General features: G+C 36.1%; 1 protein-coding gene across 17 annotated transcripts; it reads right to left on the bottom strand.

Moving 5' to 3' along the window:
* Positions 1–294: 294 nt before the first annotated feature.
* On the bottom strand, positions 295–14,592 carry LOC112733579 (retrovirus-related Pol polyprotein from transposon TNT 1-94). Of its 17 annotated transcripts, none has more exons than XR_011869618.1 (7): positions 13,894–14,592; positions 13,641–13,733; positions 13,447–13,545; positions 12,339–13,060; positions 12,165–12,243; positions 9,312–10,053; positions 7,695–9,230 (listed from the first exon to the last, which is right to left on the bottom strand). XR_011869618.1 is itself a non-coding variant. In XM_072211779.1 (6 exons), exon 6 carries the CDS (start codon positions 1,534–1,536, stop codon positions 295–297), a length of 1,242 nt encoding a protein of 413 aa, XP_072067880.1. In that variant the 5' UTR covers positions 1,537–4,981; positions 12,165–12,243; positions 12,339–13,060; positions 13,447–13,545; positions 13,641–13,733; positions 13,894–14,592. The 17 variants fall into 17 exon arrangements, 7 of the variants coding, with proteins under 7 accessions (XP_072067880.1, XP_072067881.1, XP_072067882.1 ...); XR_011869619.1 differs by having other exon boundaries at positions 12,165–12,201; XR_011869620.1 differs by having other exon boundaries at positions 12,922–13,060.
* Positions 14,593–15,649: the final 1,057 nt, after the last annotated feature.

Below are 15,649 nucleotides of genomic sequence, written 5' to 3'. Positions count from 1 at the left end.
GAAACCAAGTGCTGCAAGAAACTTCTTCATCCACAACAACTCTTTACATGCTTCAGTTGCTGCAATAAACTCTGCCTCTGTGGTAGAAAGTGCAACACACTTTTGTAGCCTTGACTGCCATGAAATAGCTCCCCCTGCAAACTTGACCAAATAACCTGAAGTAGACTTTCGAGAATCAATATCTCCTGCCATGTCTGCATCAGTAAAGCCAACTAGCAAAGGTTTCTCACCACCAAAACTCAAACTCAAGTTAGTTGTACCTTTGAGATATCTCATAATCCATTTAACAGCATTCTAATGTTCTTTACCTGGATTAGAGAGAAAACGACTCACAGTACCAACCGCATGAGCAATGTCTGGTCTAGTATATACCATAGCATACATCAAGCTTCCAACAGCTGAGGCATAAGGAATTTCATCCATTGCTTGTTTCTCCTCATCAGTGGTTGGACACTGCTTGGTACTCAACTTAAAATGAGGAGCAAAAGAACTAGCAACACATTTGGAATCATTCATGCCAAACCTTTGAAGCACCTTCTTTATGTACTTCTCCTGTGACAAATAAAGCTTCTTGGAATCTCTATAACGAGTAATAGTCTCCAAAATTTGTTTGGCAGGACCCAAGTCCTTCATAGCAAAGAACTTGCTCAATTGTTTCTTCAACTCATTAATCCTCAAAGCATTCTTACCCACAATCAAAATATCATCCACATAAAGCAAAAGAATGATAAAATCATTATCAGAAAATTTTTGCACAAATACACAATGATCTGAAGTTGTCTTACGGTAACCATACTTCCCCATAACAGATTCAAACTTCTTGTACCACTGTCTTGGAGCTTGCTTCAACCCATAAAGACTCTTCTTAAGCTTGCACACAAAATCTTTCTTTCCTTTAACAACAAAGCCCTCCGGTTGCTCCATGTAGATCTCCTTATCTAAATCACCATGAAAAAAAACTGTCTTCACATCCATTTGCTTAATCTCCAAATCAAGAGACGCTGCTAATCCAAGCACAGCACGAATGGATGACATCCTCACAACAAGAGAAAAAATCTCCTCATAATCAACACCTTTTCTTTGGCTAAAACCTCTAACAACCAATCTAGCCTTATACCGAGGCTTAGAATTGTGTTCTTCATTCTTGATTCTGAATACCCATTTGTTCTTCAAAACTCGCATACCCTTCGGTAGCTTCACCAACTCATAGGTATCATTCTCAAGCAAGGACTTCATTTCTTCTTGCATAGCTTCAAGCCATTGAGCTTTGCTTTCATCTTCAACAGCCTCTCCAAAGTATTCAGGTTCTTCCCCATCAGTCAACAAAACAAACTCATGTGGAGAATACCTTGATGAAGGCTTTCTCTCTCTTGTAGACCTTCTAAGTGCATTTGCAGGAATTTCTAAAGATGGTTCTTCATCTTGATCATCATCACCAACTTCATCAAGTATCGAATCAACTGTTCCATCTTCACCTGCACTTGTATCATGCTCATTATTTTGAGCTTCAACTCTACCATCTTCTACCATAGGCATAGAGGGAGTAATATCCAAGTCAGAAAAATCATCACTAGGCTAAACCATTGGCTTCTCCGCATTATCAACATCCTTCAATGTTTGGTCTTCAACAAAGACAACATCTCTACTCTGAATTACCTTCTTGCTAATAGGATCATAAAACCTGTAACCAAACTCATCCATGCCATAGCCAATAAAAATACATTGCCTAGTCTTTACATCAAGCTTAGATCTCTCATCTTTAGGAATATGAACAAAAACTTTACATCCAAAGACTCTTAAATGATCATAAGAACATCTTTACCTGACCATACCTTCTCTGGCACTTCAAATTGCAAGGGAACACATGGTGTCTGGTTCAAGACATGAACAACAGTGCTCAAAGCTTTACCCCAAAAGGATTTTGCCAATCCAGACTGTGACAATAAGCACCTAACTCTTTCAACCAATGTTCTGTTCATCCTTTCAGCCAAGCCATTCAACTGAGGAGTCTTCGGAGGAGTCTTCTGATGTCTTATATCATGCTCTTTACAATAAGCATCAAATGGACCTGAGTACTCACCACCATTGTCAGTACGAATGTATTTCAACTTCTTCCCAGTTTCTCTTTCAACAGAAGCTTGAAATTGCTTGAACACATTCAAAACTTGATCTTTGGTCTTCAAAGTGTAAACCCATAATTTCCTAGAATGATCATCAATAAAGGTTACAAAATAGATAGACCCTCCAAATGTTCTTGTCTTCATCGGCCCACATACATCAAAATGCACCAAGTCAAGTATCTCTGACTTCCTTGAAGGTGGGTGGCTCTTGAAAGAAACCCTGTTCTGTTTCCCAGCAAAGCAATGGTTGTACTTTTGCAAAGCAATCTTACAACCAGATAAAAGATTCCTCTTGGATAACATATTCATGCCCTTCTCACTCATATGACATAATCTCTTATGCTATAAATCAGTTTCATCAACAAACTCAGCAGCATTAACAACATCTTTCACAATCTTTACTTGAGTTAAATAAAGAGTAGCGTGTCGAGTACCTCTAGCAACAACCATGGAACTCTTGGTGAGCTTCCAACTATCACGAGAGAATGAGCTATCCAAGTCTTCATCACATAACTTACCAACAGAAAGTAAGTTCAACCGAATATCTGGAACATGCTTCACACGCTTCAAAGTCAACTTGGTACGGTTGGAGATTTCCAAGCAAACCTGTCCAACACCGGCACATTTTGCAACACCTTGATGAGCCATTTTCACATCACCAAAATCACCAGGAGTATAAGACGTAAACAAATCCCTCCTAGATGTAACATGAATAGAAGCACCGCTATCAATCACCCAACTAGTGCTATTATCAACAAGGTTAACAGATTCAAAATTCTCAACAACAAAAAAATCATCATGAGTTACATTAACCTTGTCTTCCTTGCTACCATCATCTTTATTTGTGCTCTTGTCTTTACTTGCCTTGGCTTTCTCCTTCTTTAGCTGCCAACAAAATTTCTTCACATGTCCCTTTTGACCACAATGATGACATTCAATATTCTTATACTTTCTTCGAGACTTGCTTCTGCTTTGATCTCTACCTTTAGGACCTCGACTTTTGCTTCTCCCCCTAAACTCAGAAACAAGAACATCTGAATGTGTAGTCGATGTACCTTGTGACTTTCTTCTCATCTCTTCATTCAAAACACTACTCTTGGCAAGATCTATAGAGATTACACCATCAGGAGCAGAATTGGACAATGACATTCTGAGAATTTCCCACGAGTCTGGTAAGGAGTCAAGAAGTAACAATCCTTGAACCTCTTCATCAAACTTGATACCCATGAAAGATAACTGATTCATAATTCCTTAGAAATTATTCAAGTGATCTGTCATTGATGTCCCATCTGTATACTTCAAAGCCAACAACTGTTTGATCAAAAATATCTTGTTATTCCCAGTTTTTCGAGCATACAACTGTTCAAGCTTAATCCAAAGAGTCCGAGCATGTGTCTCTCCAATAATATGGTTCAACACATTATCGTCAATCCACTGCCTAATATATCCACAGACTTGTCTATGCAACAAAGTCCAATCATCATCAGATTTATCATTAGACTTCTCTGTACCAAAAACTGGTTGATGAAAACTTTTGACATAAAGTAAATCTTCCATTTTTGACTTTTACAAATCATAATTAGGACCATTAAGAGTGATCATCCTACTAGTATTAGTATTAGCTTCCATTGTTCATAAAATCACAAGCCCAGAAAAATACCAACAAGCTCTGATGCCAGTATGAAAGAGCCTAGTAGCGGAAACGACACAAATGTCCAACACAAGAATAATATGGAAACACTCACAATATAATATGGCAGCAACTATAACAAGCAAATATAGCAAGTAAAGCAATAATAAGAACACACCGAGATTTTAATGTGGAAAACCCCTCAATGTGAGAGGTAAAAACCACGAGTCGTCCAGACCAATGAAATAGCTCCACTATAATCAAATGAGGTACAAGAGAGTCTCAAACAAAGCACAAAAAAGTACATATAACCAGCCAAAACATCAAAGCACCAAAGCTTACAAATTAGAAGCAAGAAGATGAAATATACCCAAAAAATAAAGCTGCTGTCGAAGCCAATTTCTCCCTCTTTAGACCTTCAATTAAAATCTTCACCGTTCAGAAGGAAGAATAAGATGTGAAGAATCTACAGTCCAAATTTTACGTCGATCCAACGGTGAAAGAATGAGAAACCTCCGTTCCAAGATTGTTACTCTGTGTAAAAACGGAAAACCTAATTTCTCTCTTGCGAAGATAATTTCTCTCACTGCAAATCTTCAATCAACATCTCCACCAACCAGAATGAAGAACAAGATGATAGGAACACACAGTTTAAATTTTAAGCCGATCCAACGGTGAACAATTGAGAAACTGCTATTTAAAATTTACTGCTTTGGGCAAAAATGAAAATTCTGTTTTTTTTTTCCTTCTCTTTTTCTCTTTGGTGGCTACTCTCTTTCTCTCAAATGACCTCTAAAATCTGAATTAGAGTTGTGACACTAGGGTGCAAGAATACACCCCCAAAATGTTGGGCTTGGGCCTCACAAAGGAGAGGAAAAAAACCCAACATTTCTCTCATTCGATGCCTTGATATGTTTGTTTGAGTGATTTAAAGTTTTGAAGGCAAGAATGACTTGAAAGAAATGGAAAAAAAGCATACAAAGTAGAGAACTCATAAAGAAATGAGGATTTGCTGAATTCATGGTGACGCGTAGCGCGTACGCGTGAGAGGAAAGTCTGCCAGGCGATGTGTACGCGTGACCCACGCGTATGCGTGACAAGTATTACGGGAGTCACGTTAGACTTTTCCGTTGGGTTTGACGGAGGCATTTGGACGGAGGGACTGATCCGTCCAAGTTTTGTGAAGGTCACGGACTTAAAAGTATTTTTCAATGGTTAGGGACGAAAATATCTGCGGGACAAAAGATCAGGACCTATTTGTCATTTTCTCTAAAATAAAATAAAATAAAATGATAATGCATGCTATGTTCTTTAATTTATATCTATAAATAAATGACATATGCAAGCATTAGACTAGTACTAGTATTTTTACCCATAATAACATTATGAGAATATAAACCTTTTAAAATTACGTCGGATTTGTCTTAACATTATAGATTATGGTATAAAATATTTATAGAATCAAACTAATTTTACAAAAAAAAAAATCGTAGGGGACAAAAGTCGCATCGGCTAAGAAGACCAAGATCTCCGTTGATTTTACGGGAATATAAATATTTTAAAACTACATCGGTTTTGTCCTGACATTATAGATTATGACACAAAAGATTTATAGAATCAAACCACTCTTACAAAAAAGTCGTAGGGGACAAAAGTCCCCGTTGAGTAAGAAAGACCAAAGTCTTCGTAGATAAAAAAAATCAAATAATAAGATTTTTAATTATTATTTTCATGTGAAAAAGTTTAATTTATTAATAATAATTAATTTTAACATTTGATTAGGTGTTAAGTTTGTTACACAAATAGAAATAATTAATTTTTATGCTTGCTATTTAAAATAATTATTTTTCTCTCTTTTTATATAAAAATATAATTAGATATTAGTATAAAAAAATTATATTGATAGTTGTAAAATTAACTCAAAATCAATTTTTTATACAATTGAATGTTGATTCTAACTTTAATCATAACATTAGTATTCTATCCAAATTATATGTAATAAATATTTGAAAGAAAAGAAATAAAAATATAGATTAGAAAGATAAACGGTGAAAATTTAAAACTAAATAAAAAAACTAAACAAATATGTATATAATAATAATAATATTTTTTATTTGAATTATATCATTTTGTTAAATTTATTTTTTGTAGAATAGAAAGGTAGAAAAAATAGAGAATGAGAAAAAAAAAGAGAAAGATAAAGATGAAGAATGATAGAGGGAGTTTGTTAATTTTGAAAGAAAAAATTTATTTTAATTGTAATAAAAAAATTTCAGGTAGTACATTTTAATTTGTCAAATTACTAATATAGAATATAAATTATAAATTATATATAGAGTTGGAAGGGTAGAGAGAAATAGAAAAAAAGGAGAGGTAGATGAGAGAATTTAGGAAGATAATTTATTAATTTTGGAGGAAAATATTTTCTCTTCATTTTAATAAGAGAGTGTCATGTGACACATTTAGTTATTAAATTAGATAGTAATATATAATATATAATATATAATATATAATATATAATAAATTATATATAAAGTGAAAATGGTAGAGAGAAATAGAAAAAAGGAGAGAGGTGGATGAGAGAATTTAGAAAGGGAGTTTATTAATTTTGAAAGAAAATATTTTTTCTCAATTTTAATAAGAGAGTGTCATGTGACATATTTGGTTATCAAATTTAGATAGTAATATATATTTCAATTTTAATACAATTAAAAAATATTATATTGTATATTTTAATTGTCAAATTTGTAATTAGTCATTGATAATGATATATAAAAGAGATAGAGTGGTTGAAGGAATGAGAAAGATAGAGAAAAAGAAAGGGAAGAGGGGAGAACTCTTTAATTTTTTAGGAAAATATTTGATTTCAATTGCAATGATGAAATGACATGTGGTATATTTTGATTGTAAAATTAGTAGGAAGGAGAAAAGGACTCTTTAATTTTAGAAAAAAAATTGATTTCAATTGTAATGAGGGAGTTTTGATTGAAAAATTAATAGGGAAGAGGAAAGATCTTTTTAATTTTGGAGGAAAAGATTTGATTTCAATTATAATAAAGAAGTAACATGTGACACATTTTAGATGTAAAATTAGTAATATATAATAGATAATAGATAAAATAGATATAATAGATGTAGCAACAACAACAATAACAACAATAACAACAATAACAAGTATGATCAAGAAATAAAGATGCAATAACTTAAAGTGACTCTTGACACTCGACTCATGTATAATGTATCAAATTAATTTTTAAGATTTTAATTGTCTTATTAAATATTAATACCTTTGAAATTGATTTTCGAATGCTATAACGATTCTTCAACTTCTTTTAAAAAGTAACTCTTCCGAGTTCGGACAGATTAATAAGTTGACATTCTTAATACCATGCAGGATATATTTAAATAAAACAAAATTGTTAAAATTGTTTTATTTTGGCCACCAATAAAAACATATGCAATGTAATTTTGTTATATCTAGGTTGCATTTTTTGGTTTGATTTTGCAAGAAAAGGTGTGCTAATGTTGGTGAAGAGTAAGGCATTGTTTGGATGCAAGATAAAAAATAAGAGAAAAGAAAATAGAAGGAAAGAAAATGAGAAGAAAGAAAATAAAAGAAAAAATAATTTTTTTATATGTTGTTTGGATGAAGAGAAAATTGATGGAAAGAAAATAGAAAAAATTTTTTCTTTTGTTTGGATGAAAGAAAAGGGAAGAAGAGAGAAAATTATACCAGAGTAAAATTATATTTACCCTTACCTATATTATATATAATTATACTTTAGGGCAAATGACTTGATTAACTCCAATGCATTTCAATATGTCCTGAATGTCCCAAATCAAAAAATGCAACGTCAAAGTCCCAAACTAGATTTCTATGTAAATCGAATTGAGTGAATTTGATTTAGTGTAACACGTAGTAAATCGAATCAATTTGATTCTAATTAGGTAAAAAACGAACTTCAATTAAAATCGAATCAAATGATCAATTCGATTTAGTGATGAACATAAATCGAATGAATTAAATTCAATTTACACATGCAACCAACGTTAAAGTAAATCGAATTTAAATGTTTCGATTTACAAAGCAATGAGGTATATAAAAATGAGCTGGTATACGAAATTTTGTAGAAGAGTGAGATTCACAATGGCTAGTGATGAGAGTTTTGTAGCTCTTGTGCACTATAGAGGGTCCATTAAGAAGAAAACGCGATCGAGAATTAAGTTCACTGACAAGGACCCGCTGAGTGTTTTTTTCAAACCTTCGACCAGTTTCGTTGAGTTTAAGAATACTATACTCCAGAGACTAGGACTGCATGGCGTGAAACGGGTGGAGAAGTTGTTCTATCGAATTCCAATTTCCGTGTTACGCGATGATGTAAAGTATGATTCATTCGTTATTAGCAGTGACGAAGATATGCAGGTGCTGTTTCATTGCCGCCGTCAATTTCCTGAGGTGAGGACTCCGGAGTTGTTGCCAAAAATTGTGGATGTGGCATCTAATTCTGGAGGCTTGAACAGGAATATGCACTCCACAGGACATCTAGCCAGCTCTAGTGCATTGCCTGTTGGATCCTCATCAGCAATGCCGGTGATTGCACCCTAGCCAGATTTAGTGACTTCACCATCCTTTGCCATCAATCTGAATCGCAGTTGTGATGCATTAGTTGGCGAGGCTGGACCGTTGGGAGACAGTGCTTTCGCGGCGCCCAGTTCTCCTCCGTGTGTTCTGGTATTGGGAGAGGTTGGAGCACCCAATGGGGTTGAGGATGCATTGCAGGATGATGATGATGATGATGATGATGATGTGGAGCCTGCACGATTGCTACAGATGATAGCGAGGAGGAGACACCACGAACGACTCCACCTGTGAGTGGAAAAGCATCTAGTTCAGGTACTAATCAGTACCTCCCGGACTTCTCTGCTCTGGACTTAGATGCCATGGCACCTTAGGAGGATCCCTCTGTACCTGTTGGTTTCGGGGCAAGAGACTCCCAAAATGCAGGAGGTGTAGCTGAATTTCAGGTCGGTCAGCAGTTTCAGGATAAAGAGGAAGTCGTGCTTAGCATGAAGACCTATAGCATTCGCCACGGGGTTGAGTACAAGGTATTGGAGTCGGATCACCGCAAGTACTATGGCAAGTGCAAGGAGTTCCGGAGCGGTTGCGTATGGCTAATCCGGGTCAGCCTCCACCAGCGAAAAAGGATTTGGGAGGTAAAATGGTACAATGGTCCTCATACTTGTCTAGCCACATCGATCTCTAGTGACCACAGAAAGCTTGATTATCATGTCATATCGGCCTTCATTATGCCCCTGATCATAGCAGATGCTACCACGTCGATTAAGGTACTGCAGATGCCATGGAAGCACACTTCGGGTTCAAACCGATGTATAGGAGGGTTTGGATGGCCAAACAGAAGGCCATGGCACAAATTTACGGAGGCCCCTTGTCGCTCAAGCTCGGCTGATAACCTCCCTATCTGATAACCAAAACATTTAGTTAACAATAATTTTAAATGCTTAAAAATGGAAAATACTTCACATAAGTAAATGGATACTACCTCGACGCCAACGGCCAATGAAATACATCAAATTCGTCCCACCAGAATCCAGGGAACCTCCAAAAGATCCACGACTGGAGTAGCTACAGTGGACCAGCCAACTTGATGACATTTCTGTTTGCCACACGGCACATGCACCTGTATAGCCATGACAACGTAGCAGAACCCCAACTGTACTGACCCATGTCCTCCAACCTGGCGAGGTACGGCAGCCATCGGATATGGAGGCGGGTACCTGACTTGTCCCCAAACAGCTGCATCGATAGGAGCATCATCATGTACGCACGGGCATACCTCCTAATCGTCTCCTCATCTGCCCCCTGTGGAAGCTCACTAAACGTCTCCTCAAACTATGTGCACTTCACTGTGAACTTGTCGATGTAGTTCGCATGAGGAATACCTCAAGCAGCTCCTCAAACCAAACCCATGGTGGTCGGCCACCCTCAATATATCGTGGAAAGTCTGTCAGGCATCTGCTAACATACTGACCGTCGATCGGGAGACCAAGGTGGTACGCTACATCCTGTAGTATGATCGTGCACTCGCCAAATAGCATGTGGAATGTATGCGTCTCGGGGTGCCATTGCTCTACGAAGGCGCTGACCAACGGCTCGTCCAACCAAAACCAGCGCTCGTTCAATCTTGCAAGATGGTAAAGACCAGCCATCTGCAAGTAAGGAACGATCCTATCATCCAAAATCATCCCGTGCTGCCGTCTCATGTTGTTGATGCATCGATGGGGCTGCATAAGAATACAAGATGACTTCTCACATTCGTCACAAAAAAACTGCTCGATGCATCAAAATTTCTAGTTACCACAGACATTGCATGTCATCACTTTGCAAATATTTTTTCACTAAATCCCTACCAATCTTTTAAAGATAATTACGCTAACCTCTACACTACTCACGATCCAATTCTTCCTTTTAACAAAAAAATATTAATATGAGATAAAAACATGTTCTTTTTATTATTAACACACATAAAAACCTGTACTTAACTCTGTTGATGACTCTACGGCTAACCCTGTTCTATTTCTAATGACTCACTAAGTCTGACATGAACTAAATTCAAATATCTGTTTTTGGATTTATTTTAAAAATCCCACACTAACAGTTCTAACTAACTACTAATTTATTTAAAAAAAATTAAATATTTAAAACCACTAATCTCAAGGTGGATGGCACCAGTAATATGCGCGACTCCATCCAGTCGATACAGACGATTCGGATCGTCCTTCATGCATACAGATTTGGTTGTTCCCGGGGGTTGCTTTCAGAGAATTTCGGATCTGGTGGTGGGGTTGGGAGTGGGGTATGAGGCTTCTAGTTCGAATCAACTGATTTTGATTTGTTTATATAGCAAAGATGCAAGCAAATCGAATCAATTAGATTCGAATTACATTTGACGACAAGTACATGTAAATCGAAACAAGTAAATTCGATTTACAAAACCATCAAATCGAATTAAGTGGTTTCGATTTACATTGGACATGAAATCCGTTGGCTAAAACGAATCTTGTTAATTTGATTTACACGTATTTAAAAATCGAACTCACTAAATTCGATTTATTCATTTCTTTATCATTCACGTAATTCGAATTGACTAGTTTCAATTTTTATTCAATTTCCTATTTCAATTAATTCGAATTCACTCAATTCGATTTATATAGAAATGTAGTTTGAGACTTTGACGTTGTATTTTTTGGTTTGGGACAATTAGGACATATTGAAGTTCTTTTGATTTATTGAAGTCATTTGCCCTATACTTTATTAATATATTCAAGTCATTTTTTTAATAGAAAAAAATCATCCAAATTATATTTTAAGATTTTAAAATATTATCTGTGTTAACAATAATAACTTTTTTTGAAGTTATCATTTTTTATTGTCTTTTAAATGTCATAAACAAAAAGATGTATCATTGTTTTTTAAATATATACAAATAAATAATTTTATAAAAGAATAATAAAATTTATTCATAGATTACATCATTAATCTTTTTAATCATATTTAAGAAAAAATTTTAATAAATTGTCTTTACAAAATAAAATATTAACATCAGAAGTGACTAACATTTCTTTCTTATTACATGCAATAAAAAATCATATACAATTTTTATAAACATATAATAAAATACCAAAAGAGTAACAATGACCAGGACTCCAGGAGAGTAATATTTTATCACCACACACCGATTTCAAAAAGGATAATTCTTCATAGTTAGAGTCATCAATATACGCTTACTTCCAAAAATCAATTCTACGTAGCTGGAGCTATCGAAAATGGATCCTCTCCAGTTTTTTCAACACTTGAGAAAATGCAGTGTGATCTCTCACTGTTAACTTTATAAGTGGGGCCAAAATTAAATATGAGAGAGAGAACAATGAAGGGTGAAAGATCACAATTGACACCATCCAGTTTTTTCTTCACTAGAGAGGATCCACTTCCGGAGTTATCCATACATATCTACTTCAAATAAAAAAAGATTTTTCTTAGTTAAAGATATTACCAGATGATTCATTTCTGCTTGTACTAAATAGTATACTAAATATTTTCAAGTATTATGATTTCTACACAAGCATATACAACAAATATAAATTAACACAAAAATCAGAGTTGATCATAAAAAACTATTTTATCGATATTTTTTTATTTAAACAACCAACCAATCTCAAACTATCAACAAAAAGTGACTTGCAACCATGTATTAACATAAATAAAACAAAGAATGATATGTTGTTCAAATACATGAAGATATACTCATATTTTACGACAATAAAAAACACATAATCAATTGTTAAAAACAGTAACCTCAAATTAACCAGAAATTAAGTGCGTATAAAAATTATACCTGTAATGGTGAATGTTTTCTAGAAGTATCACATCTCCTAAGCGAACACCAGCATCAGTCATGAAATGAAAAAGAGCATCTAGTTGCATTTCAGGTGGGATACCAAAAAGTTTGACAATTTTTCTACCCAGTTTCACATAAAAACTAATAACATTGCATCTGACATGAACCTACCAAACCTAATTCAGTCAACATATCTCATACATCTGAATCGTTGTAAAAGTGAGGCCTGCTTTGTTGCATAATCAAGGTTCTGAAAATCGAACCGGTCATCAAACCGCTCTAGCTACTGGTTCACTGGTTCATAGGTTTAACCGGTTCGACCGTGGTTGAACCGAAAAAACCGTTTTATAATAAAATAATAAATAAAATATAAATAAACACATAAAAATATAATTATATTCTAATGTAAACTTTAAAATATCATTCAAATTAAAAATACTACATAAACCAGAATGTTATAATCTCATTCAAATACAAATTCAAAAGTCAAAAAATAAAACAACCAATCAAACATAACATAGCAACATCAATATGCACAAAATTTCAGAATAGAAGAAAATTTTATGGAGTAAAACAGCTACCTATTTGCTCATTCAATCAAAGAGGAAGGAGGAAGAAAAAAAGGACAAAGTCCATATCATCCATAGTTAACATAGAACTCTACCTCATGCTAGGGGAATGAAGAGCAGAGTAGAGTACTTTGCTAACTTACATATCTGAGTTGAGATATTCAATAAAGGTTCACAAAACTTACAGTGCAAGATGCCTGTGATGGAGGCTTATTTATTTCTGATTGAATATAATCATCAACAAGCTCGAATAACTGTAAAGATGTCTGCATCTTGTAAGGGAATGCTCGAAAGGTGCATATATCTTCCCATCTAGGTTTTAGCCTAAATAAAACAAATGCCTTAAGAAATGAGAAAACAGCACAAAGAACAATATACTAATCATAGAAAGTGACAGCCACCAAAATCAAATGTTATTATATCAAGGTACATGAAAAAATCCAGTTTTAGGATGCATAACAAAACCAATGAGGACTAATTGAAGATCAGATCAGATCCAATATATATATATATACATAACAAAACCTATAAGGACTAATTGACATGATGAAGATTTTGCATTCTCAAAACCCTGGAGAAAAGTATAAACTATTAATATTTATATAAAAAACAATCTCGTCCCAGATAAGATTCTAATGCTGAAAAGAACTCCTAAATAATAGCTACAGACAAATATACTAAGAAATTTACAAATAAGGAGTAAGTCATACATGCGAGAATCAGGATCTTTGCGTGGATCATATCCTTTCTTGATCCAGAACCTTAGAAATGGTCCATTGAAAAAGTAGTAGGAAATTCTAGACAAAAGCCTACAAGAATAAAGAATAAAAGGTTACTGCACAAGTATCTAGCATTTCAATTGCTGCAAATTAAAAAGCCAATGACTAGATTTTGGGCAAGTCACCTTCTAAGCTTGCTATGTGTAAATCTTAAGCCGATATCAAGCAAGCGTTCAGTAAGAGCATTTTTGGACCATATAGGCCGTTCATCAAACAATCTAGATACAGCCATGTTCAGTTCATCAGAATTCAGTTCATCAGAATCAATGAAATCACAAAATCAGTTCATAACAGTTTCAGAGAGTAGAGACTCAGAGTTCAGTTCATCAGAATCAGATTTCATCACAAAATCATGTTCATAACTAAATTAAAAATTACCTGGAAATGAGGAAATCTATTGCTTTCTCTCAGAGCTCGAAGGACAACGCTTCAACGCTTCAACGCTTCTCTATTGCTTTTTCAGAGGCAGAGCTCGACGGAGGTGACATGCGAAGTGGCTGAGGGCGCGACGGAGCTGTGTGCGCGACGGAGCTGACGGCGGGAAGGTGCTGACTGCGCGAGGTATCGGAAGGCGCGACGGACCCAACAGCGCCACGGAGCTGACGGCGCGACGCTGGTGACGGCGTGACGGTGCTGAAGCGCGACGGAGGTGAGTGCGTTGAGGTGAGTGCGACGGCGGTGAGTGCGTTGAGGGCCTCGTGGAGTCGTGGGTGTTGTTCTGTTCTGTGGGAGGCTGGAGTGATGAGAACTGAGAAGCTGGAGGCTGGACGAAGTGGAGGCTGCGAAGGGGAGAAGGGAATTAGGGTTCCCACAACACAAAACGGCGGCGTTTTGCTGCAAGGTTAAAAAACCGGCCGGGTTCCGGTTCGGTTCGACCGATCGGTAACCGGCCGGTTCGTCGGTTCAAGGCCGGTTTTCAAATTCTGCGGTTTTTCTTATTATCCGAATCGCTTCAACAGCCGGTTCACGGTTCGACCAGCCGGTTCGAACCGGTTTTCAGAACATTGTGCATAATAGCTAATACTTTTTCAGCAATTGTAACTTATCTTTCAATTAATGAGACTTGTTTTTCAGTAACAAAAACTTATCTCTTAACCACAGAAGCTTGTCTCTTAACTGATTCAACCTGTGTCTCTGAGCCACATCATCTTTTGCAGCATCGGCCATAGTAGTAATTCCAAATGCAACTTTCTCATATTGTGCCTCCAAAAAATCATTCATAGGAGACTCACGCTTTGTACCTCTTGAAGTTGAAGTCTCTCCTAATTGATTTAGCTAAGTATAAGGTGCACTTGGTGAATCTAAATTAGCAAAAAATGTAGAAGTATCTGTTCCATATTATAACATCTATGTCAGAAAATCCAATATTTTCAAACAAGTCATTCAAGTCAATAAAATTTCTATCAAGTTGTTGAATTCTTTCTCGTGAAGTAGCTGTCTCTTTACTAGTAGCTCTATCAGTTTTGAACAACTCTTTTAAAGTATCATAATGCTTAATTTGTATTTTTTTATTTTTCTACATGTAGTTTTTCTTACCTAAAAAAAAATGCTAAAATTATTTTGTGACTAACTGCATCAATAATAAAAATAAGGGATAAGTACGATTTTGGTCCCTAACGTTGAGGGTCAGAATCGAAACCGTCCCTGATGTAATTTTCAACTTAAAATTGTCCTTAATGTTGCATTTCAATTTAAAATCGTCATTTTTAATAAATTTTTTTAATTTATTCCAAATTTACCCTTACTTTAATAAAAAAATATAAAATAAAAAAAACACGTTTTGTGGGGGGGGGGGAAGCAAAGGGTATACGAAGGGGGAGGGGAGGGGGATGGGGAGGGAAAGGGGGAAGGGGAAGGGGGGAGGGGGGACGGCGCCGGCGGCGAAGCTTGGAGGGGAAGGGGAAAAGACATGGGGTTCGGGGTTCGGGGAAAGGACGTGGGGTGGAGGTGGGGGGAAGGGGAGAGGCGGAGGGGGGAGGGAGAAGGGGAAAGGAGGAAGGGGACGGCGGCTGTCGCTGTCGCCTCGGCTGTTCCCACCGCCTCTGCCTTTGCCTCGCCTCCACCTCTGCCTCGCCGCGTTTGCCTCGCCGCCTCTACCTCTACCTCGCCTCCGCCTCTGCCTCGCCGACCCACC

Source organism: Arachis hypogaea, chromosome 13 (genome assembly GCF_003086295.3).
Source record: "Arachis hypogaea cultivar Tifrunner chromosome 13, arahy.Tifrunner.gnm2.J5K5, whole genome shotgun sequence".
NCBI classification, from domain to species: Eukaryota; Viridiplantae; Streptophyta; class Magnoliopsida; order Fabales; family Fabaceae; genus Arachis; species Arachis hypogaea.
Note: the sequence above shows the minus strand (reverse complement) of the source record. Positions and strands in the feature narration are given on the sequence as shown.

Excerpts from the sequence above, each read along its gene's own strand:
- LOC112733579 (XM_072211778.1), bottom strand. The coding sequence starts at position 1,536 with ATGCCTATGGTAGAAGATGGTAGAGTTGAAGCTCAAAATAATGAGCAT.